This window comes from Melopsittacus undulatus, chromosome 1, assembly GCF_012275295.1.
Source record: "Melopsittacus undulatus isolate bMelUnd1 chromosome 1, bMelUnd1.mat.Z, whole genome shotgun sequence".
In the NCBI taxonomy this organism is placed as follows: domain Eukaryota; kingdom Metazoa; phylum Chordata; class Aves; order Psittaciformes; family Psittaculidae; genus Melopsittacus; species Melopsittacus undulatus.
In genome coordinates this window covers 95,938,502-95,961,012 of record NC_047527.1, presented here as the reverse complement: position 1 = coordinate 95,961,012, position 22,511 = coordinate 95,938,502, and the positions used below count along the sequence as shown (strand labels likewise).

At 39.0% G+C, this 22,511-nt stretch overlaps 1 protein-coding gene across 2 annotated transcripts in view; it reads right to left on the bottom strand.

Moving 5' to 3' along the window:
- Nucleotides 1–22,218, bottom strand: part of CTDP1 (CTD phosphatase subunit 1) — a 99,783-nt gene extending 77,565 nt beyond the window's left edge. The window contains exons 1-5 of one of the 2 annotated variants that reach the window (XM_005149859.3): nucleotides 21,763–22,218; nucleotides 6,585–6,668; nucleotides 3,117–3,210; nucleotides 1,594–1,722; nucleotides 97–247 (exon numbers count right to left, since the gene is read on the bottom strand). In XM_005149859.3, the coding sequence (XP_005149916.3) occupies nucleotides 97–247; nucleotides 1,594–1,722; nucleotides 3,117–3,210; nucleotides 6,585–6,668; nucleotides 21,763–22,088 (784 nt within the window). In that variant the 5' untranslated portion in view covers nucleotides 22,089–22,218. Of the gene's footprint in view, nucleotides 1–96; nucleotides 248–1,593; nucleotides 1,723–3,116; nucleotides 3,211–6,584; nucleotides 6,669–21,514; nucleotides 21,535–21,762 lie in introns of those variants that run through there. The other variant, XM_034062123.1, reaches the window with a different exon arrangement.
- Between the last annotated feature and the right edge of the window lie 293 nt (nucleotides 22,219–22,511).

The following is a 22,511-nucleotide window of genomic DNA, read 5'->3' as shown; positions in this document are numbered from 1 at the left end:
ACAATGAAGAACAAATACCCGAAAACAACCACAGAAAGAAAACTAGTTAAATATAAAGCCTGATAGCGTAAATATTATGCGTAACATGCTACTCACCTGCAATTGTATGTGCATACAGTCTGCTGCCAAAAGTAAAAACATGTAATTCATACAGCTTGGCAATTTTTTCCAGGAATTCCTTACAATGAGGACGCAAGCGAGTATGCAACATAGGCTCACCTCGACCTAACTGGAAATGAAATATTCCCTAGAACAAAAAGCATGTTTCATATTATCAAGATAATAAACAAAAATGTCAGCATTCCAGAAGTGCTATTCCCTCTCCCATCACTTTCACTACTTTTGTTCGGTCTGACTAGGCTAAAGCAAGTTTCAGCCACAAGGACTGTGTGGATGAATAAAATCCAAAGAATGTTTTTGCTCTGTGCCAGGCAGTCCAAAACAAAAGTTTCCAGTGTACCTCCCTGCATTTGGAAAAGTTTATCATCAAGGTAGCTTCCATTCAAATCTTTACTTACAGCAAACCAATTTGAACAAAGCAACTTCAGAAATTTCTCAGGAAGTTCAGGATCCCAATCCAATCAATACTATTCAGTGAACTTCACTCAGATTAGTTTTAGTTCATATTGGGCTCAGAGAGACTTTGTTGAATGAAAAACCATTATGTTTATGGAAATATACCATCAGATAACAAACCAGGAAGTAATTTTGCAGATAAAGATCCCAGATAAAAATCTCAATCTTTAAAAAATGTTTTTGTTTAAACCATTTATACAGATGAAGGCATAGCCTTTCAAATAGACAAGGTTTTTTGATCTTTAAGCTGAACATTCACTATTCCTTTTCCTCTCAATTACAAAGTACATTTACAGCTTGCTTGTTGCTAGCAGGAGTTAATGTATGTTGAACCTACTGGACATGCGCAAATGACAAGACTTAAAAAAGAGCAACTAAGCAGCTGTAGTCTGCTTGACAAGTTTGAATGTGCATCCTCCTTTACAAGACACTGTAAATACATTCTAACATGCTTTTTTATTATCATTATTTTTAGTTTTTTTAAGTTTCCAAGCTGGAAATGTTACAAGCCAATAGTCCCTATCAGTGCAATGATGAATGTTTCAGGAAGAATTAAATAGCAACACCCGAACTCCCCTCTCCCTGCAGAAAAACAAAATTTATGAAAAAAATCTCTAGACATATTCAAGGAATGACAGATGTAGTAACACACAGGATTATCCAAAGAGGGACTCCAAACAGTAATTCACTATATCCACCTCAGACATGGAGGGGAAAAAAAAAAGCCTCTTTACTGAGTACTCAGCTTGCAAACTGTAGAAGGAAAGAAGACATTAAAAATAGCTACCTGAAACTTCTCAAAGCTATTAGAATGGAAAGGTGCAGGAAAGCATAAATGGAAGAAAACATACCATCAATTTAAACGCACAGAAAAAAGGAATATATTTCAGAGGACTTATTTCTCATTTTCTGTTAGTCTTCAACTACAATTTTACCTAATCATGGAACCATCATTTAAATACTGTTAGAAATATTCCTGTTGTTACTTTTGTTTGAAAGTTAACACCAAATACTTACCTTATTAGACATTTGTTGGCAGTGCTGTTCTGTAGTATGGATCAATGTCTGATCCAAATCTACCATGAGCACGAGTTTTCGATTACGATGTAGTCGCTGTTGATCTTCTCTTCCTAGCTGCTCAGCTTGCTGTAACAAAACATTCATAACCAAGCTTAGAAGAAATAAAATTAGATTTATTGCCTTTTGTGTACTGTAAACTTAACAAGGTCTCATACAAACTAACTGCATTAGAAATGATGCTTCAACGTTACTGTAGTGATGGCAGCCTTGTCAGTACTTTTTCCACAGAAAAAAAATAAGCTGAACTCCCAAAGTGTTCTCTCAGATCTTTGTAACAATAGCAACTCTTAAAATTGATAAACTCAAAGACTTTCAAGGTTAATAAAGAATCACTGAATTACTTCAAGGCCAGGAGTCTTGGGAAAAAACAGTAGTAGTTTTGGGGTACACAAAGGACAAGTTCATCATCAGGTCTGAAAACTTGCAATTTTGTATCAACTAGGTACGCTACAGCTGACAACACTAGGCTAAGTATAAAATCGAAATTGCTACAGACAAAAATGAATATAATTAACAATTTAAGATTAAAGAATAAATGCCTTCAGACATAAGTAATTAGATTACATAGTTCTGTGTAGGCACTGATGTCAAAGACGTTACACTGTTAAACCTCAGTTGAAGTTTACTCCTCTTGTGCATGTTTCCAAACCTTAGAAGTACCACATTAAGCTCCGTGTTTGCCTTAACCACTTCTGATAGTCAGCTGCAGTGCTGCTTTGAAGTTTAGTTGTCTGTGAATAAAGTTAAGTGGAGCCTTATGAAGAAGCAGGGGTCAAGTGCAAACTGCCCTTTGAAACACTCCTCTAGGATGGGGACACTTCTAATGCTTCTATCTTCCCATTTCTTCTTACTGGTGTTCTTCAAAGAGTTAAAAAAAATAATCAAGCTGGTAAAGAAGATAAATAGAATGTTTATCTTCAAAATAAACATGGTTTTGCCTCTAAAGAAACTGAGCGTTGAACAAGCATATTTTGATGACTCAGCTGAATTGAATATTTGACAAAAAACGTTTAACATGCAGGTAAGTTGGTAACAAACTAGCTTTTCTGTATCTAGTGGGACCAATTTCAAGGTGAAGGGTAAAGCTAAGTTTCAAAGACACTACAAGCCTGGAACACCTTTCAGCTAGTGGAAACTGAACTTGCCACAAACTACTCATTCTTAGACACAAAAACATTGAAGTAGTAATTCTCAGGCTGCTGTCAGGAAAGTGTCATCTTTTCAGTGCAAAGCTCTAAAAAAACACTATAAACCTAATAATTATAAAAACACCTGATCTGCATTACAGTAAACACACAAAACCCCTGGGCTACTGACACTTAACACCAAATTACTCTTCACAGGGAAGCCAAACTTCCTGTATGAAGTATACACAACATTGAAGACACTCCTATAACGAAGCTTCTCAACTGCAGAGCTATAGTGAAAGGTATGAATCAAGAAAGCACCATGATACTTACCTCAGAGCTAACTTTCAGCTCTGGAACACTGTGAACCATAGACACAGTTGCTGTCGATAATGGCACATTCTGCTTTCCATTCTTGCTTCGAATCCTAATCATGCAGGGAAAAGAAGCATCAAAAGAGAGTAATAGCTTAGTGAAAAATGAATTCTAAAATCTGGAGTATCAAACTAGTCTCCACCAAAAAACTATTTTGACCAATACACTCTTCTTTCAGATTCTTGCTAATGTTAAGTTACTGAACCAAATGGATAAATGGATAAAGATCAAAGCAGCTCACCATAAAAACCTTTCAAAAGTCAGCATAATTAGTTATGCTTCCATATAATTATTTCATTAAAAATGGCACTAGGATGAAACAGACATCTATGTATTGATTAGCATTAGAAAAGTTATAAAGTATAACCACCAAACCACTCAAATTTAGATGTTTTTTCTTTTTCTGCAATCTCTCAGCATGCAATTATCTACTTTTCTCCAAGCCAGACTATGAAATAAATTTAGAGGAAAGGATAGGCAAAATTACTTTTTATGCTACTTACATGTGAATGCTGCCTCAAGAAAAGCATCCAAAAAATACCAATACATGCTTTTTCCTTCAGCACGGAGTAAAGTACTACATGTGTGTGCCCGTACTTTATGTGAATTTTATACACACACAGGCTTAGTATTCATATAATCACATATAGATGCATGTATATACAGATATAAATATTATTAACATTAATATTTAATTAACTGATTAATTTCTCATTTTAATGATAAACATTATTACATAAAGTATACATATCATCCTCATTTGTGTGAGTGTATATATTTATATTTATGAGAAAGTGTGTGTGTACACACAGAGGTATGAAATTCCTTGAAAACTGACCAACACCACTGCTATCATCAGTATCACAGCTTACAAAGATCAATTTTAAAGACATTTATGGTTCACCGACATTAAAAATACTATTATACAAGTTTTGTCCCATGTGTCACATGAACATCTCTTAATTCTCACAAGTACCTGTCCTACAAAGGGCAAAATTTGATATCAGATCTACAACCAGAGTTAAATTTCACCCAGTTTTCACCTCATGACAAACACGCCCCTGAGGAAAAAATATTACTAAGCTGTGTTGAAGCAGACACTATCACAGTCAGATATGCTTTTGCTGTACCTTAGGGCTTGGAAGCATAAGAAACAAAAGACAGGTACTTCCTTCAGTCCTAAGTTTACATGCACCTTCTACCATGTTATATCCTTCAGAGTTCAGAACATCTCTTATACGCAACAGTGAATGGTATTTTAAATGCGCCTTTAAAAGAGATGAACTGTTTCCAGACCATTTGTTGAATAAGCATAAGAATTAGTTAACAGAAAAGATGTACCACTGAACAACACCCAACAAGCTGGCAGTGAACTGGCTGTACTCACTTTTCTTCAGGCAAGGAAAGCAGTACATATGCTTTTGAATTGCTGTCTGACATAGGCTCAGCAGACCTAACACATTCTTCCATATGTATAAGCTATTTTGTATAAAATGAAGGTTGCTGAAGTAGACAAGTATTAATTGAGAAAACTGAATTCACTGCATACCCTGTATTTATCTCGATTTTTAATGAAAGAGCAGCATAGCAATATTTACATGTGATTGTACTCAAACCTGAAAATGAGTATTCATTCAGGGAAGGCAAAAATCTATTTGCTATTATCCTAACTTTCAGTTAGGTTTCTTATTTTACCAAATACTACTTGTGATAAAGTATTAACAGTCAACTTTTTATGAAAAGTCATATCCAAACCACTAACAGGGTTACATATTGCACACCATTTTCGACATCAGTCCACTTGTGCTGGTTTATGGGATAATGTTCACAAAACAGTTCTTAATAATGAGTATGAATTAAAATGAAACCAAAGTATTTCCTTCCAAATAAGCATACAACATTAATTTCTAAAATCCAGTCTATTATACAGCCCACTCTGGAAAACAGCTGTTGAATTAGTAATTTGATATCCGTAAGAAACATTCTCTTTACCAATTGTATTAGCAATGAGACAGAGTAAAAGAGAAATACAATAATCTTTTGAATTTGCTTTCTTTTTGGCCTAAGGCTTAAATTCCTTTAGTTTCATGTGAGAATATTTGTAAAAAAAAATAAAAAATCTAAACCAGCTTTGAAGCCTTACATTGGAAGCACTGGAGACAAGCTGGCTCCTATTACGACACAATACAAATGAAGAAAGATCACGTGGATGAAACTGCTATTACCTCACAACTATTTATACCTCTACAGGTATAATACTCAGGTTTAAGTCACTGTTGACACACCTTACAACTCTTAACCTCATGTAAGTACGTAAAAAGCAAAGTAGAATACACTGTGATGGGTATGTGTCTGTATGCATGCTCTTTGCTTCTGCTACCTAGGTTAGCAAGTCACACTACAATTACCTCTACAGAAAGAGAGCACGCAGTTATCAAGTCATAAATTTCTAACATGAATTGTAACTCAGTTATCCACATGGCATCTTATTCACCCATATTTCTGGTTATGAATCCCTGTAGTGACTAAAAAGTATAGTTCTAAATAATGCCTTTGTGACTACAGTGACATATATGGGAAAAAAAAGGGCACACATTTGTAACAGTGGCACAGAACTTGCCTATTTTGTCTTCATGTCTTGGTTTTATCCAAAAGGAACATAGATTCTTGCCTACAAGCAGCAATTTTTCAGTAAAGATATACACTTTATTAAATGATCACACTACTAATAATGTGATCAAGAATTAATATATTCAGACCATTAAATTTTAAGTAACAATTTTATAAGCCAATCTCACAGATTTTTTTAAGCAAATGTGAGAAGTGCTTTGTGCTGAAAGTTAACTTTTAGAAAAAACTCCCTCTCAACAGAGAGCACTCTGTATGTTAAGCACCTACTTATGTTAGGCAGTATGAATACTCTTCTTCCTCCCTATTAGCATCTACATCTTCAGCTACCCTTAAGATTCACAACTACTAAGACTCAGAATACAGAAGTAAAGGCCATAGCAGCCTTATAGCAGCTTTCCAGCAACCAAAGGGGGCCTGCAAGAAATCTGGAGAGGGACCTTTCTACAAGGGCATGTAGGGAAAGGACAAGGAGAAACAGCTTTAAACCAAAAGAGGGGTATTTAGGTTAGATCTGAGGAAGAAGCTCTTCCGTGTGAAGGTGGTGAGGCCCTGGTACATGCTGCCCAGAGAAGCTGTGGATGCCCCATCCCTGGCAGTGTTTAAGGCTAAGTTGGATGAGGCTTTGAGCAACCTGCTCTTGTGGAAGGTGTCCCTGCCCATGGCAGGGGACTGGAACTGGAGGGGCTTTAAGGTCTAACTCAAACATTCTACAATTCTATGAAATTAGAGAAGGAAGTGCTTGGATTTCTAATTGCAAGACAGTAGAAGCTGGAAAAAAGAGCTGAAAATACTTACTGAGTCAAGTCCTGGCCACATTCTGCACACAAGCCTTTCATAACAACAGGATGGCTGCATCCTTCCAGTCTCACCAAAACACCTCTGAAAAAGATGTAGGCATTACACTTATTGCAGGTTGATTTCAGACACTCAGATGAATGATTACATATTGAAAGAGTTCAAAGAATAATTTCTGATTATTATTTGAGTGCCAGTCCAATCAGATACATGCTTTGCCCCAGTGTTTGGAAAAAGACACTAAGTATTCAAATTATTTCATTTCACACCTTTAAAAGCCACTGAAACATATATAACATCAGCTTCTAACCTTAGTTTAGCAAAGAAATTAAATATATTAACAAAACAAGCACTGTCTGTCAAGAAACAGCTTACATTCAATTAGATACAACTCTCCATTAATATGCAAATGAGCTACACAGTAATGTAAATCAAATATGGAATCTTGAGATTCATAGAATCATTTCGGTTAGAAAAGGCCTTCAAGATCACCAAGTCCAACTGCAAACTTAACACTACCAAGTCCACCACTAAACAGTGTCTATAAGCACCACGTCTACATGTCTTTTAAATACCTCTAGGAATGGTGACTCCCCCACTTCCCTGAGTAGTCTGTTCCAGTGCTTGACAACCCTTTCAAGGAAGAAATTTTTCCTAATATCTAATCTAAACCTCCCCTACAGCAGCTTGAGGCCACTAGCTCTTGTCCTATTGCTTGTTCGTTGGGAGAAGAGACTGACTCCACCTCACTATAACCTCCTTTCAGTAGCTGCAGACAGAAATAAGGTCCCCCTGAGCCTTGTCTTCTCAAGGCTGAACAAACCCAGTTCCCTCATAAGACTTATTCTCTGGACCCTACACTAGCTTTGTGGCCCTTTGGACACACTCCACCACCTCAATGTCTTTCTTGTAATGAGGGACTCACACAGTATCCAAGGTGTGGCCTCTCACCAGTGCCAAGAACAGAGGGACAAGATCTATACTGATTTCATCTTTATCACTTTTTTGTGTCATGGCAGAAACATACATTGATTCAGTCATTTCACAAACATATCTTAGTTTCTGATCCTTAAGCCCTGAATTGTCAGTTACTTCAAAATAAAGACATACAAAAAAATTAACTCTTTCTTACACACAATGGGTAAAACAAACCAGAAATTAGACCTTGAAATGCAGGTATGACATTTACTTCTGAAAACTGCTTAGAAAAAAAAGTTTGCTTTTCAGTTGAATGATCCAACTGAAGTACTCCATTGCTGAAATTCCATTCTGGAAATTCTGAGTCTTGAAAATACAGTCATTTATTTCCTCTAAATTACTTGAACAGTCATTATGAGAGACTTCTCCCATTTTCTTCAGTTTTCCAATTTTCTTCTTGAAGGAATCAATCTTTCCAACTAAGCCTTTAACTCTTTAAACTCCTAATAAATAGCTACAGCATGGCTATAATTTCCAAAATTTCCACATATATTCCTAAATTCTGAAATAATGCAAAATTTCCCAAACTCCATGACTATAAGCCACAGCAGCTCTCTAATACTTTAGAAAAATAAAAAGCCAAGCAGCTAAATAAAAACAAAATAATCCAAGCTCTTCATAACATGGTTGCAATGTTTTCTTTTTTGCTTCAAATCTGTATTGCAATAAGCAGACAGCACCAGGGGGTAAACTGCTTTGCATGCTCAAATCTCCTCTTTGTATATTTGGCTATTAAGCATTTGGAAATTCCAAAAGAAAATCCACTTTCCAAATGTCACTACATCTGCTTACTTCCAGTGTGTCTCCTGTTTCTCAATGACCAGAAGACTGATTACTAACAAAACTGCAGTTAGATAGATACCCATACTGAGGATTTCTCCCTTTCTGAAAATAAAAACTACATTCAGGTCAGGTTTATTTAAAGAAAAGTCTTCACAAGCCATCATACTACCAGTACTGCAACTTGCAAAAGCACAGACCTATTCCCTTCTCACTAGCAGTCATCATCTGCTTGGAAATTATACCTCTTCTTAACATGTAAGCATTCTGGATCTCCTTCTTTTAAACACAGTATGTATTTCACAGAAAACAAATACTAAATCACCAGTCTCGGTTTTGTACAGGAACGAGAGACAAGCTGGTTCTGTGGCTCGTCGCTATTGGCACTTCATTGATTATTTAGTTCTCCTCTCACCCCCATGTTTGCATTATTTCACTTGACTTTTCTTTACCCCCTCCCTTTGACAATGTCTGCCTTGCTGTCTTTTACCTTGATTCATCACTAAGCTCCTTTTTAGGCTACCAACTCATGCTAAGGACCATGTCACAACTGCTCACCTTCAACCTGTGTTCAGTGTATGCAACTAAAATTACAGATATCTAAAAGGCAAAAAAAAAAAATCTCACATTATTAGTTACAGAAATGTGTGTAAGAGTTTACAGTGACCAAGTTTTTCCTGAACTATCAAAAACTAATTAAACTGGCATAAAAAGTCTTTGGATGCCAGCTTAGAAGCCAAAAATATCTTCAGGCATTCTCTACTTTGCATTCGAGGTTAACCTCACACTCCAGGAATGTAATAGAAGGAGCTGGTATACTCCTGGGCTGAGGTATGATTCAAATCAGGACATGCAAGAGTTTCCATTCAGGCATAGGTACACATCATCTCATCCTTCTGATTTCAAGAGATAAGAGATTCTTACAAGAAAACTAGAGTTCTTAAGTTGCTCCTGAACAGCACCTCTGTACCGTAGCACATGCCAAACAGCACTGCTAAGTATCAGTTCTGTCCCTGTACATTTAAATATGACCATAACACCCATTTTATGATGCTTGCTGGTAATAAAAAATACAGCATATCAAGTGCTCTGTCATACTATTCTCTATACTGATGTTTAACTCAAAGGGCAGAGGAAAACCTCTAGCGCACTGTCAAACTTCTGACCACTGTACAACCAAGTCGTTCATGTTCCAAGTTCAACTCTCAGGATCTTAAGCAGACTTCTCAGAAGGAAAAGCCCAATGAATCCACATACTAAATGCCAGAAAGAAGGCCTGAACTCTACTAAGGCTTAAGCATGCTTTAATGTTTTACTCACTTAAGTTGTGGCATATATGCTTCAATTACTAAAAAGAAATATACCTTGGAAGAACAGGCATGGAAATCAAGTAAAACTACTTTCGTGAATTCCAGACCTGGAAACACTTCTTTTGCTGTTCAAGTAAGGGATTTTCAAAATATGATGGCCAAGATCCAAGACAATTACCAGATAAGAGCAAGCCAAATCAAAGTGTGCATGTCTATCTTTAAATGGCTGCATATACAAATAGGGGTTCAGGTTTCTGCTTGTTCTCTGGGTCATGAGTGAAGCCAGCTTAAAGAACAGAACCACTCCCTAGTTCCATATCTGGAGAGAAGAAACAGATATTCACAAATCTGAAGAATTACTATACGTTCTACTGATGGCAGCATTAACAGTATTACTCTTTCTCCCCAGACTTCTCCAGCACCCACTTGGTGATAAGCAGAGCTCAGCAGCTACTTCAGTGATAACATTCCAAGAAACTGTCACAAGAGATGCAAATTCTTTTCCCAGTTTTACAAACTGTCACAACAGGGCAAGTAAGCCAGGCACTGGGGAAGAGCCACTGGGCTGCGAAAGGCACACGTTTCTTAGGGGGGTATCTGTGGAAGGAGTTGATCAGACCAGTATCCACCCTGATAGCCAAAGGACTGCAACAGGACAGCAAACTGCTCACACGGTTTCTTTTAAGTTAAGAAAATATATTGGGGTTTAAATGAAACTTGAACACATAAATAAAGAAACCCACTCTAGGATCTTATACACATTCTTTCCAGATGTGCTTGTAAATAAGAAACAGAGACACTAGGTCCAACGATTTTGTTTCAATGATCATGGATAGGGACAGACATTTAATAATGGCCTCAGGATTCAGACGACCATAAGCCCTTTGCTGCTCTCCCAGCACTTCCACAGTTTGACTGCTTCTAAACCAAGTCTTTTAACAATATCTGCTTTCAATCAGCAGCATGGGAAAGAAAATAAAATGGGAAAGCTTTCATGAAATTCAATACAGACATTTTGCTTTCATTAACAGAGGAAGTCAATGCCTGTGCTAATTCGAATGCCTGGTCATTAGGGCTGACTCCAAATGCAAGAACTTTGTATCAAGCACAGCCATGGTGTGGTTCCTGGTAGGTTAATTGCACTGGGAAAGCCAGCACAAAGCTCCCCTATCTATGCTACAATTTGCTACTCTTCAGTTGTAGCAACCAGTTAACTGAATCAATGAAGTGAATTTGCTACAAACAAAACATAATACCCTACATGTTTCATTTTGTTTTGGTTGTTTGGGCTTTGGTCCCTGTTGTCTCCCCTTGCCTCCCCTCAGCATGATCCAACACTTCCTGCAACAAAGAATGACAGCAACAAGTGCAGGAGTTACAGAAACAATAACTTCTTAAAAACTAGCTTATCATGGTTGGGGTGAGGAGGGGTGAGGGATGGGACAGATGAAGCACACAAGTACAATGGCCATGAGACAACTTCACTGAGAAAAACTATGGAAGACCTGTACCTTAAAGGAACCCAGCATAACATGTTAACATGTTACCTCTGTTATTCAGAACTAGTCTAACTTCAGTTAGCCACAGCCTTCTGTTACAGCTTGATTCCACTTCCAGAGGCAACTTCTCCAATGGCTTGCACCCAAAGAAAGGCAATGGACTGCTCCCAGTACCCTCCAGAGTTTCCTCTGAAAGCCCAACCTGCTCCTTTCACATTTCCAAAAATGACTATTTCAGTACTTTGGGAGATAGAAGAACTGACCAGCCCTATCCAGGTTTGCTGCCAGGTTTAGAATCAAAGCAGCTGATAGAAGAGCCCAGCAAGGGTGACTGATGGGAAAAGATCAATGGTGTAAATGTTTTTCATACAGGGCTAAAACTAGCTTGCCTATTTTTTCAAGGCTAGCTTGAACATCTCCCTGCCATGAAGACCTAAGTTTTATTTATTACCTTAAGTCTTTTCCAAGGAACCATGCACTGACATAGAAAATACAGTGCAATTTTCCAAATGTGTGAATGAGAAAATAGACACAAGTTACAAGACAAAGCTACTGCCCTGTACTCACTTGCATCTCGTGGGTATCTGTCAAAAGCCAAGAGATTGATGGGTTTCCTCAAACCAGTTAGGGGCAAAGACAGATGACACATACCCCAAGCTGTTACCATGATCACTTAAAGCCACTGTCCTCAATCTGATGCTATCCAAACCTTGCAATTAGCATTACAAGATATGAAACTGTTTTAATGCAGCAAAATGAGATTCTGACATGCAGGTAAACACTCTCCCTGGTCCTGCAGCATGCTGAAGGGAATGCTATCTGCAAATTATCAAGGGGTGAAATTACCAGATGAACACATTTCACATCAGTGGTTATTAACATCAACTATTATTGAATCATTCAGCTGATTGAGAACAAAGTACACAATCTTTTAGCTGTCATGAGACTACAAATGGCAGACAGATGAAGTTTGATTCAACTTCAAGCCTGCTTCTACAATTTCATTTACTCAAATTTGTGAAACACCAACATTTTTGCTAGCTTATACTAGAACAACATTTGTGGTATGTGGCTGCAGCATTTAGAACCACTAGAAAGAGCATTCAAGCCCAATCTACATCAAGCCACAGCCTCTGTTACATATGACTCCAGTCTGTAACAAGAATTTTTCAAAGCCTTAATCACCTTGAAATCACCATGTAAGTAATTCCTTAGATATTTAACTGTTGTATTTATTTAAACCTCATCACTATCTCTGAAGAAGCAGAGAGAGTCCTTGAATAATGGATTAAAAATACCAAGGATGACAAGTACACATGGCTCTCGGTCCTACTGGCAACATATGGCCCATAGCCTCTTCCAGATGCTGCAAGAAACTTGTCTCATCAGTTCTTTATAGAAGCCACTTGATTTACACTCAAGGACAAGCAAACAGAGAAGGCTGTATGTCAAATATGTGGGAGCCCCAGAGGCCTTACACAACCAAGTGTGTCACTCTGAAAACCACCCAGCAATTAAACAAAGAAAAAAAACAAACCCCAATGCCCTATCCTAGCATGATGCAGACATCAGGGTAAAGATACATTTGCAATTACAACTGTGTAACAACAACTGCTGCAAGTAGTACCTTGTAGAAAGCATAGTTCACACTTCAAGGCCCCTCCCCAAGGCTAATGAGAAAATCATGGGCCTTGAGATTGCTATTTTTTTTCCCCTCTTAAGAACAAACCGTTCATAGTTATGAGTTAAAAGGTGAACTTCAAAACACTTTAGAATAGAAAAGCTGAAAAGTCATTTTTCTCTTCTACTTTCCAGGCAAGATATCCATTCAGGTTTAGACATAGGTCATGAGTGCCAAGAAAAACTTAGGCCCAGAGTTTCTGGATTTTATTTATAATCCAAAAGATATCTTAAGCATGAGGTGAATCTACTTCCATGATTTGCAAGTCTTTAAGAAGCATTTCCTTTTTTTCTGGAAGAGTTTGGCATTACAAGGAAGGAGGTAACCTTTTCTCACTCTCATGCACACATCTATGGATAACTTCTTACATGTTAGAAATTAATACTGTAAAATAAAAAGGTACAAAAAAACCCCACCCCAAACAAACCAACCAATCAAAACCAACAAACCCCAAGAGGCTTCACAGTCTTCTTTGCATAAAATCCAGTAAGTCTTTCAAATATTATTTGGAATAGCTTATTTTAGTTAGAACATTTTTTAGCTAAAAACTATTCAGGAGAACTCAAATGCACCTTAAATAAAATAAAAGCACTTCTCCATACCTTTGCATAAAATACTCTCAAAACAAAGTTCACACAATTAATTCAGAAGTACAGAGTTCAGAAGTACAGAGCTCACATCTTTCTAACCTGTTTCTTTACTATTAAAGTGTTGCTTCTAACAGTAACAGAATAGGCTGTCACATCCCAGTAATTCACTGAAGCAGCAGTTCTGCAGACAGATCCTCCCCATCATTATTGTCAACTATTAACATTACTGTTTCATGCAATTGTGTTTCTACTGCCAACTCTCACACCGCAGCATTAGCAGTCACACAGCACTTCCCAAATACTTGCATCACAACTCTGAGAGCTGAGAAACTGCACAGAACAGCTTAATGCTAGAAAGATTGGAAAATACCTTGCGTTCATACATGGATTACATATTCTTAACTGAAGAGTTCCCTCACTTGAAGCAGTAACAGTAAAATCAAAGCGAATGCATGCCCCTTGACTACACTTAACATCAGAACCTTACACCAAGTATAGAAACACGACTGGAAAAGTCCCATGGGCCGTCAAACTGCTGACAGCATCTCTAAGGGCTATTTGCAAATTCTACACACAAGCATCAAAGCAACCATGATGCCTGAGTGTAGATTAATGCCAGTTACAGCTAGAAACATACTACATCATCACCAGCTTCCTTCTACCACATATTTTAGGGAAGAATTATGCAGGGTATAAAAGATGTTCTGAAATAGCTAAAACATAGTAAGCTTTAAGAACATGTCCAAATTTAAAAACCATACTTGTGGTTTTAATATAAATACCCAGGATTTTCATTGTTACACTAAAGAAGGTATTTTTTTATGATTTCCCTCTTTTAGCATCTCATGAATCCACTGCCAAGAGCACCTGCTTGCATAAGAATCACAGGGTAAAAGCAATAAATAATATGGGTTTAAAAACAGGAGACCACTCAAAACAGAAAAGCTGGCAAGGGAAGAATGAGGCATGGTACAACTCCTAAGAAAAATCTACTTGCTGCTTTCAAATGAAACATTTTTACAAAGCTTATGTTATCCCAGGATCCATTTTCTAAACCACTAAGTACAGCTTTTCAGCACACATACTTCAAGTTCATTAGTTCAGTAAGTCAAATGACAGCAGGATCAAAAATCCAAGTCATCCAAATCTATCCACGGAATAAATATACATATGTATGACGAACACTGCCAACCTAACTGGCATTTATCCAAAAGATGAAGCGGCAGAGAGGTGACTGTACATCCTTCTAATTGACAGAAGGCCAATTAACATAAAACCACAATTTTCTAAAACCACACTTCAACTTTCACATCAGCTACTAAAGAACAGTAGTCACAGTAGAAGTGCTGCAAAGCCAGATTACAACAGTCTTGAAGCAAGACCATTTCTGACTCCTTTTTGTTCTTTTCAGGTGTATACCTTCCCAAATCCCCCCGTTTCTCCTCCAGGTAAAAGCACATAATTTCCCCTTATCTCAGACCAATTTACCACTACATTCCTCCTACCCCCAGGCAAGATTACTTGAATAGATTTGACCTGCCTTCTGCACCTGCAGGCCTACAGCTAGAGAAACATCTACAGATGACCACCAAACAACTGGAACACCAAAGGAAAGAAAGATGACTGAGAAAGAGACAGTCTGACACACACAGAGCTAGCAGCAAAGCTGTATAGGTGGTTTTTGCTTCTTACTGTGCATATGAAATCTGGGAGGATCTTGTGACCTTTCCTCTTCTGCCTTAGAAAGATCCATCTATTAACAGAGAACATTACACTTTCTCCAAACGTTTAATTACGTTCTCCATTAGAACAAGACACTTAAGCAATCATGGTCCCTTTGTTACTTCTGAGAATCCTCAAGTCTAAAATCTTCCCCTCCTTTTCATTTTGGATATTGTGGTAAACTTATCTTGACATTTATGCATACTTTTTCCTCTGGAGTTGCTGCTAAGCCAAAGGAAAATGTAGTAACTCTTAACACCCTTAAAAGCACTTAGGAACATGACTGTCATACATTATGCAGCAGCATTCAAACCAGGAAACAGCAGCTCCACATTTGTCAACAGCCACACAACAACACACACTCTCAGGACATCTAACAGCATCACGTGAGCTCAGAAACACATTGCAAAAGCAAAGCACAACAGATTAGAATGCTTTATATGCTCAGATATAAAGAGGAAGTATTATAAATAGCTGTGAAGTTACCTGGAAACTTAATTAAGTTCCCTTCTTGTTTACTGATGCTGCCTTGGCTAGAAATGCTCACCCATCTCTCCTGTGAATGGGGATTTACGCAGTTCACATGTAATTTTTAAACTACAAATCACAATGCAAGCATACAGGCACTATTCATTTTAAATGTCTAAATCACTGCCTTACTCTACAGTTTTTCTAAAAATAATTAAAAAATGTAGAAAGGCAATTTATTATTAGTGTATCCCATGCTTCCCTTAAAGACATACTATAAAAAAAATTGATGTGTTTGTAAAATGTAATCTATGTGGTTTACTGCCATCAGTAACAAAAAGTAAAAGCGTCCTGGATTGAAGTGGTTCTGATCAATGCTATCTCACATAAATTACCCAGCATCAGCCCAGTTACCCTAAATCTAAATAATTTCAGTCACATCAGATGACTAAAGAACAATTTCCTTCCCATTGCGCTGGAAGTAGCACAAAACCTTTGCCATTTGTTTTGAAAATGGATATCCCCCCCTCCCCCTTTTTAACAGGATCAGTGTTTTGGAAAATGTCAGAAAAGTGTGCTCTGACAAATGGCATATGTATTTTGCTCTGGCTAATTCCTTTTCAATAAGCTCATCTGAGGGCAAAAGAAGTAGCTTCTACTGACAGGAAACAATAGTTCATTCTTTCAGATAAGCAGCAGTTCATCATTAGGAGTCGGGATATAGATTCTGAAGGAAAACACACATTTGTTGAGCACTGGTGACATGGTCTAGTGTGATGTGTCTCTGCCCATGGCAGGGGGGTTCGAATTAGATGATCGTAAAGTCCTTCTCAATCCAAACCATTCCATGATTCTATAAAAAACAATGAGAAATTCTCACCCAAGTTTCACAGTATACATTATTTATGAAAGCACTTTCCTGTCCACACAAAAAAATTTTTTTTTCTGTCTTCCAAAGTCTTTCAAAGACAGATAAGTCCCTCCTGTTACTGATAGGATCTATCCCTCCTCTGCAGTCTAAGGGTAAAATTTCCAATTCCGTAGGCCTAGGTTCAGCGAAACAAAACCTAGAGAAAATGATTAATCAAGATCTTTGAACCATACGTAACCTATAAAACAATACTACCTTTCTTTCCAGGAAGTCATATACACTCCCTATATATTTAAAAAGGAAGCTGCTGCAAATTCAACTATCCATATGTTCTAGAAGACCTTAAATTAACCTTTAATTACACATAATAGATATTCATAAGAACATTTTATAAGTCACAACTTGCAATGCATTATCTATTAACATTCCCAAAAAGAGATCCAGAAATGAAAGGCTGGTAACTTTACTAAGCCTTCACGCTAGAAAGTCCCAACTGAAAATATTTTAATAGACTTCTAATAATATGTGAGAATTTGCAATACTATCACCCTATGTTAATTTTTATTTAGTGAGTTCAAATGCTGGGTTATCAAATTACTTAAGGGGAGTCTTTCACTAAGTAAGACTGACTTAGACTATCTGAATGGCCGGGATCCATCCTAGGGTCAGCCCTTGAGTTAACACTAAACACACAGTTATCAAATCAGAAAGGTCCAGGCAGGCATAGAGTCATAGAACAGTTAGGGCTGGAAAGGACCTTAAGATTATCTAGTTCCAACCCCCCTGCCATGGGCAGAGACACCTCACACTAAGCTATGTCACCCAAGACTCCATCCAACCCAGCCTTGAACACTGCCAGGGATGGAGCATTTACAACTTTCCTGCGCAACCCATTCCAGTGCCTCACCAGCCTTACAGTACAGAACTTCTTCCCTATATCTAACCTAAACTTCCCCTGTTTAAGTTTGAACCCATTACTCCTTGTCCTATGACTACAGCCCCAGGTCCCCTTCAGATACTGGAAGGCTGCTATGAGGTCTCCACGCAGCCTTCTCTTCGCCAGGCTGAACAGCCCCAACTTTCTCAGCCTGTCTTCAAACAGGAGGTGCTCCAGTCACCTGATCAACCTCATAGCCCTCCTCTGGACTTGCTCCAACCTGTAAGTTGTACTACTAAGACTCCTCAAACAAAAAAAATAAAACTCTTAAAATTTTCTAAGACAATTCAAAGCAAAAGTCTTCTCTCTCTTCGTCCCTCGAACTTTTCCAGGGGAAGGAGGAAGAAGACAGAGACCCAGGTATCTTTAGCTACATGATTTCCAACACCCAACTTAATGTAAACTAGAGGCACACAGAAGCTTGAACATCTTTTCCAGCAAACTCTGCTATTAGCCTGAAGCAATCAATAAGCCATGGCCTAAGGAAGCCACACCAAAAACAACTACAGACACAAGCTGCTACAACCACACAACTGGCAGCTTTCAAGAACAATGCATGTTTCTAACCAAACCTGAAAGAGCAAATTGATTCTCTTAGGTAAGGGAGTTCCTACAAGTTTTGTAAAAACAGATGGTCAGGTAAAGAAAAGAGACTTTGTGTTCTACCATTCAGTGCTATTAGCTGTAGTGTGAGCTCTCAGCTTGTTCGGTGCCAGAGAAATAAAGGAGAAAAAGAAGGCAATGAAGGAGAGAAACCCCTCTCTTATAACTTGGCTCTTTTTCAATATCAAATTCGACTGAACGTGAGACAGACCCATTAAAATCATGCTTCTGTAGTATCACAGGGGAGGGTACACAGGAAAAGGGTTGGAAAGATGCATACCAAATTTACAATAAGATAAAAAAATAACTGAATGGATCTAAAGGTTAAAAGGAGAGAGATGTATTAAGCTGTGATTGTTATTTGTTATTCAACAATCCTCAGTGTTTGACAATGAGGGTTTGGGGTTTTTTTTTTAGACTCTAGTAAATTTCATTAAATATCTGACACAATATTATGAAAACATTTGTGTCTAAATGAAACAGCAAGTTGATTTTCCTGTAGTTTATTACAAATGTTATCACTTCAAAATAAACAGTAATTAATCAGCATTTTTTTTCCTCTTGGAGACTGGAAGATTAAAAATATTGAGGTCCAGGGTTAAGTGTCTTCATCATGGGTGGTAAACTAGGCCCTTAAAATATGCATATCTTAAAATATACATCTTCCTTTGGTTATCCAATCAAGTTCTTGATACAAAAAAAAGTAATGACACAAAAGTCTACAGTTTTAGAAAACACATTCCCACCCTTTTCCTGATGTCTTCCACAAAATATAAGGCATAAATACAAGTTTTGCTTCATTAGAAATCAGATAGGTTTAAACAAGATTATTACAACTTTCATATACTTTATGTTCTGTTGAAGAATGCAAGTTTTAACTACTGAAGCTACATAGTAAGATACAAAGTTACACAGTTTAAATGTATAGGTATACCATTTTGGAAGACTTTACTAATGTGAACAACAACAAAAAGATTTTCAGTAACATATTCCATCAAGGGATGACTGTTTCATATTAGAAATGCTTATGTAAATATTCACCTAAAATAAAACACTGACCCAACCCAGAATCCTGACATACCTGTAGCAGCTTCAGAATGATTAACCTTGATGGTTAACTGACATTAAGAATACAGAGAGCAGTGCAGCAGTTTTTGATGCTTGTTGCTTCTGCCACCCATAGAAATTATGCTTAATTAACGCCAAAGACCTTTAATTAACTGCTTACTGTCATCCCTGCTGTTTACAGTGTCAAACACCTTCCTCTCTTCAATCCGAGTTTGACATTTGATGCAAGCCTACCTCCGCTAATCTAAGCAAAAGCCACCTCCTGCCTGCCTTGGGCTGTCACCCTCACTCCTACCACCCTCTCCCCTGTGGACCGTTTACACCACTGTCAGTGCCAAAAAGTGGGTAATCAAACGACAAGAAAATTAAATGCTATGTATGTGGAAAATTACTTTCATGTAATGTAGATCTCATTTCATGCCTGATATAAAAGAAAAATGACCAAAAGTTCAAAATTCTTAAAAGGGGAAGACTTGTGCTAAAAAGATGTCATTATTTTCAGAAATAACAACTAAATTGACCTTAGCCAGTCACATTATGTATTCTCAAATAAAAAGGTTTAATTAACTTATGTTCTCAAGTTGTAATGGAAAGAAAATACATTTGCAATGGAAACAGTATTTCTACAGTGTTTAAGTGCCTGGTAAGTATTTGCATGCATCTTTGGTTTATAGAGAATTTGGGGGTAAACTGACCAAACCCACTTTTTAATGAAGGATGCATGAATAGTCAGAATTAAAAAAAAAATAAAAATCTGGAATTTATTCAGCATCTCCAGATATGTTCTCTATCTTAATCACACCTGTATTTTAATACTGCACAACCTTAACATATATTTAAATATTGCTGATTGGTCATGGAATGCTATTATTTCCATTCTACAAAATGGGAAGCCACAGGGAAGAGATTACATGCTCACAAACACAAAACAAACCCTTAAGAGACTAGCTTTGATACTCTTAGATCACGCTTCTACCTCTTTGCTTGAACTTTTACATTCACCCAGTAAATACCATTATAGGATGAAACAGAGAATACGCACTGGAAAATCTGAATTCCAGAAACATAATATCCAGTAGTAGTGGATAACTTAACTAACTTTTAGTGGTCTAAGATACAAATGGGTTAGAAGCCAAGAACAACAGTAAAAAAAAACAGTATTTATTTTCTAATTGTCTCAAAGCCAGGATGTGCTAATTATAATCAAGTGAATTAAGACTAGTCAAATCCAATAAAAGCATTGTATAAAAATTGTACATTCAAGTCCTAAGTTTACACTGAGCAAAGCTAAGCCTAAAACACTGCTATATCATGCCCATCATATTTTAAATTGTTTACATTTACCATTTAAGATCTTGTTTTGTTTTTCCTCCCAAGTTCTTAGCTGACATAATGAGATGACAACACCAGAACTTTATCTCCTCTTCTGCTCAGCACTATCAAGGTTAATTTCACCATCCAGATAGTATTCTAAAATTTTAGTCTGACCTAGCATTTCTGGGGCCTTTGTTCTAAATGATATTAAAAGATTGGCCATGTTGCACCAGATGCAACAGCAGAATGCTGATGTAGCACAAAAGGAAAGCCACAGTCTTATCTCGGAAAGAATAATGCTCTCGGTAGCAAAACCCAGCTTTTATCTATTCTGTAGCACCTTATATTACTAATTTTCTCCTAAGCCTTTGAGAGCACCCCCATACGCAGATGGTTTGTATATACTGATGATTTTCAATCAAGAAAGTTTAGGTCTAGCAGCACCCACCCAAAAATCAAGAGAATTTCAATAAAAGAAAATAACGTGCTGTCATAAAACAGAGGAAGTCGAGAGTTCCAATGGTTTCCTGTTGAGAAACAATCTGCCTGAAACACAGGGTAGCAAGCTATTACTCCAATTTAATCTAGAAATCTGAGAGGCCCTATTAGCCATGTAAGAACGTAAAAGTCGACAAACATCCAGTTTTACCAAGTCAAAAATCACTATTCAACTATGGAAAATCTCACCCATTTAATCCCTTGCCCTCCTGAAAGTTCAAATTACACCTTCTCGTTTACATTTGTGAAGCCTTATGCATTAGAACATATACAGTATTAAAAACATTTAGGCTCCCAATAGTACATGTACGATTTCTAGTAATTTTAAAAACGTCTCGCTATAGCGCTAATTTCCATTAAAATTCCTCCTATGGGACAAGAAATGATAGCTTCGCTACCTGAGTTTTTTTTTACCAAGTTAACAGCGAAGTGCCCAGCTTAAAAAAGCATTTCCCCTTAGTTCTGCCCCGTAAGGGCAGTTCCCCGAAGCACGTGGAAGGCATGCTCTGCTCCCAGAGCGAATGACTCGGCTCTGAAACAAGGGACTACAGCACGATCTCCGGCACCTCTCCAGCATCCTCCTCCTCGCAAGCCTGCTACCCGCACGTTACCCTATGCAGAGCTTCCTAGGAAGAGCCTTTCCGTGCCAGCAGTTACATGGCCGAGAAACAGAGCAGTGCGAGCACAGGTTTACGATCCACCCTAGCGCCGTGAAGTGGAAGTGGACCTGAAGGACCGGCCCGTCCCCTACAGCAGCAGCGCGAAACCCGCGTCCCGGGCCAGGCTCCCCATGCTGCTCGCCGCCACCGCCGTCAGGGCCAGCTGCTTTTCCCCTCTGCCGCCGTCGCCCCTCACTCACCCGGGCGCGATGACCTGTCCGGGCCGCACACACAGCTCCCTCACCACGCCGGGCCGCTCCGCCTTCAGCTTGCGCTCGGGGCCGGCCCGCTGCGCTCGGGTGCTGGCGCCGCTGGCGGCAGGCGGCGGGGCGGCGGTGGCCGGACGCGGGGCGGGCGGCAGCGGGGCGCATAGCGCCAGCACCGACCCGATCTGCACTGCCGCCCCCACCGACACCTTCCACTCCAGCAGCCGCAGCGGCCGCGGACCCGGCGCCCGGATCTCCGCGATCATCCCGGCCGAGCCCTCCACAGAGGGCCCATCGCCCCTGTCCGCCATCACCTCCATCGTCCCGAACGAAGGGAGGGGGGGTGTCGCTATGGCGACGCCCGCTGCCGCTGGCCCGGCTGCGGGGCCGGAGCCTAGCGCTGCCGCAGGGGGGAGCGGGGGGGGAAACAGGGGCGCCCCGATAGTCACCAGCAGCGCCGACAGGCGGCGAGGTCACGGCCTCTCTGCGCAGGCGCCAGGCACCGGCTGTCCGGCCGGTCTTAAAGGCACAGCGCAGCCAGCTAGCCCGGCTGGGATGGGGAGGAGTGCTCCTTCTACGCTGGAAGCACGTTTCCGGATCCGTTCGCTGGAACTACGACTCCCGGCAGGCACAGCGGCACACGGGAGAGGCCGGCAGGAAGGGCACCCCGCGCGGGGCACGCTGGGAGATGTAGTTCTTCCTCGTAACCCGCGGAGCGGAAAACGTGACAACGCGGAACAGCA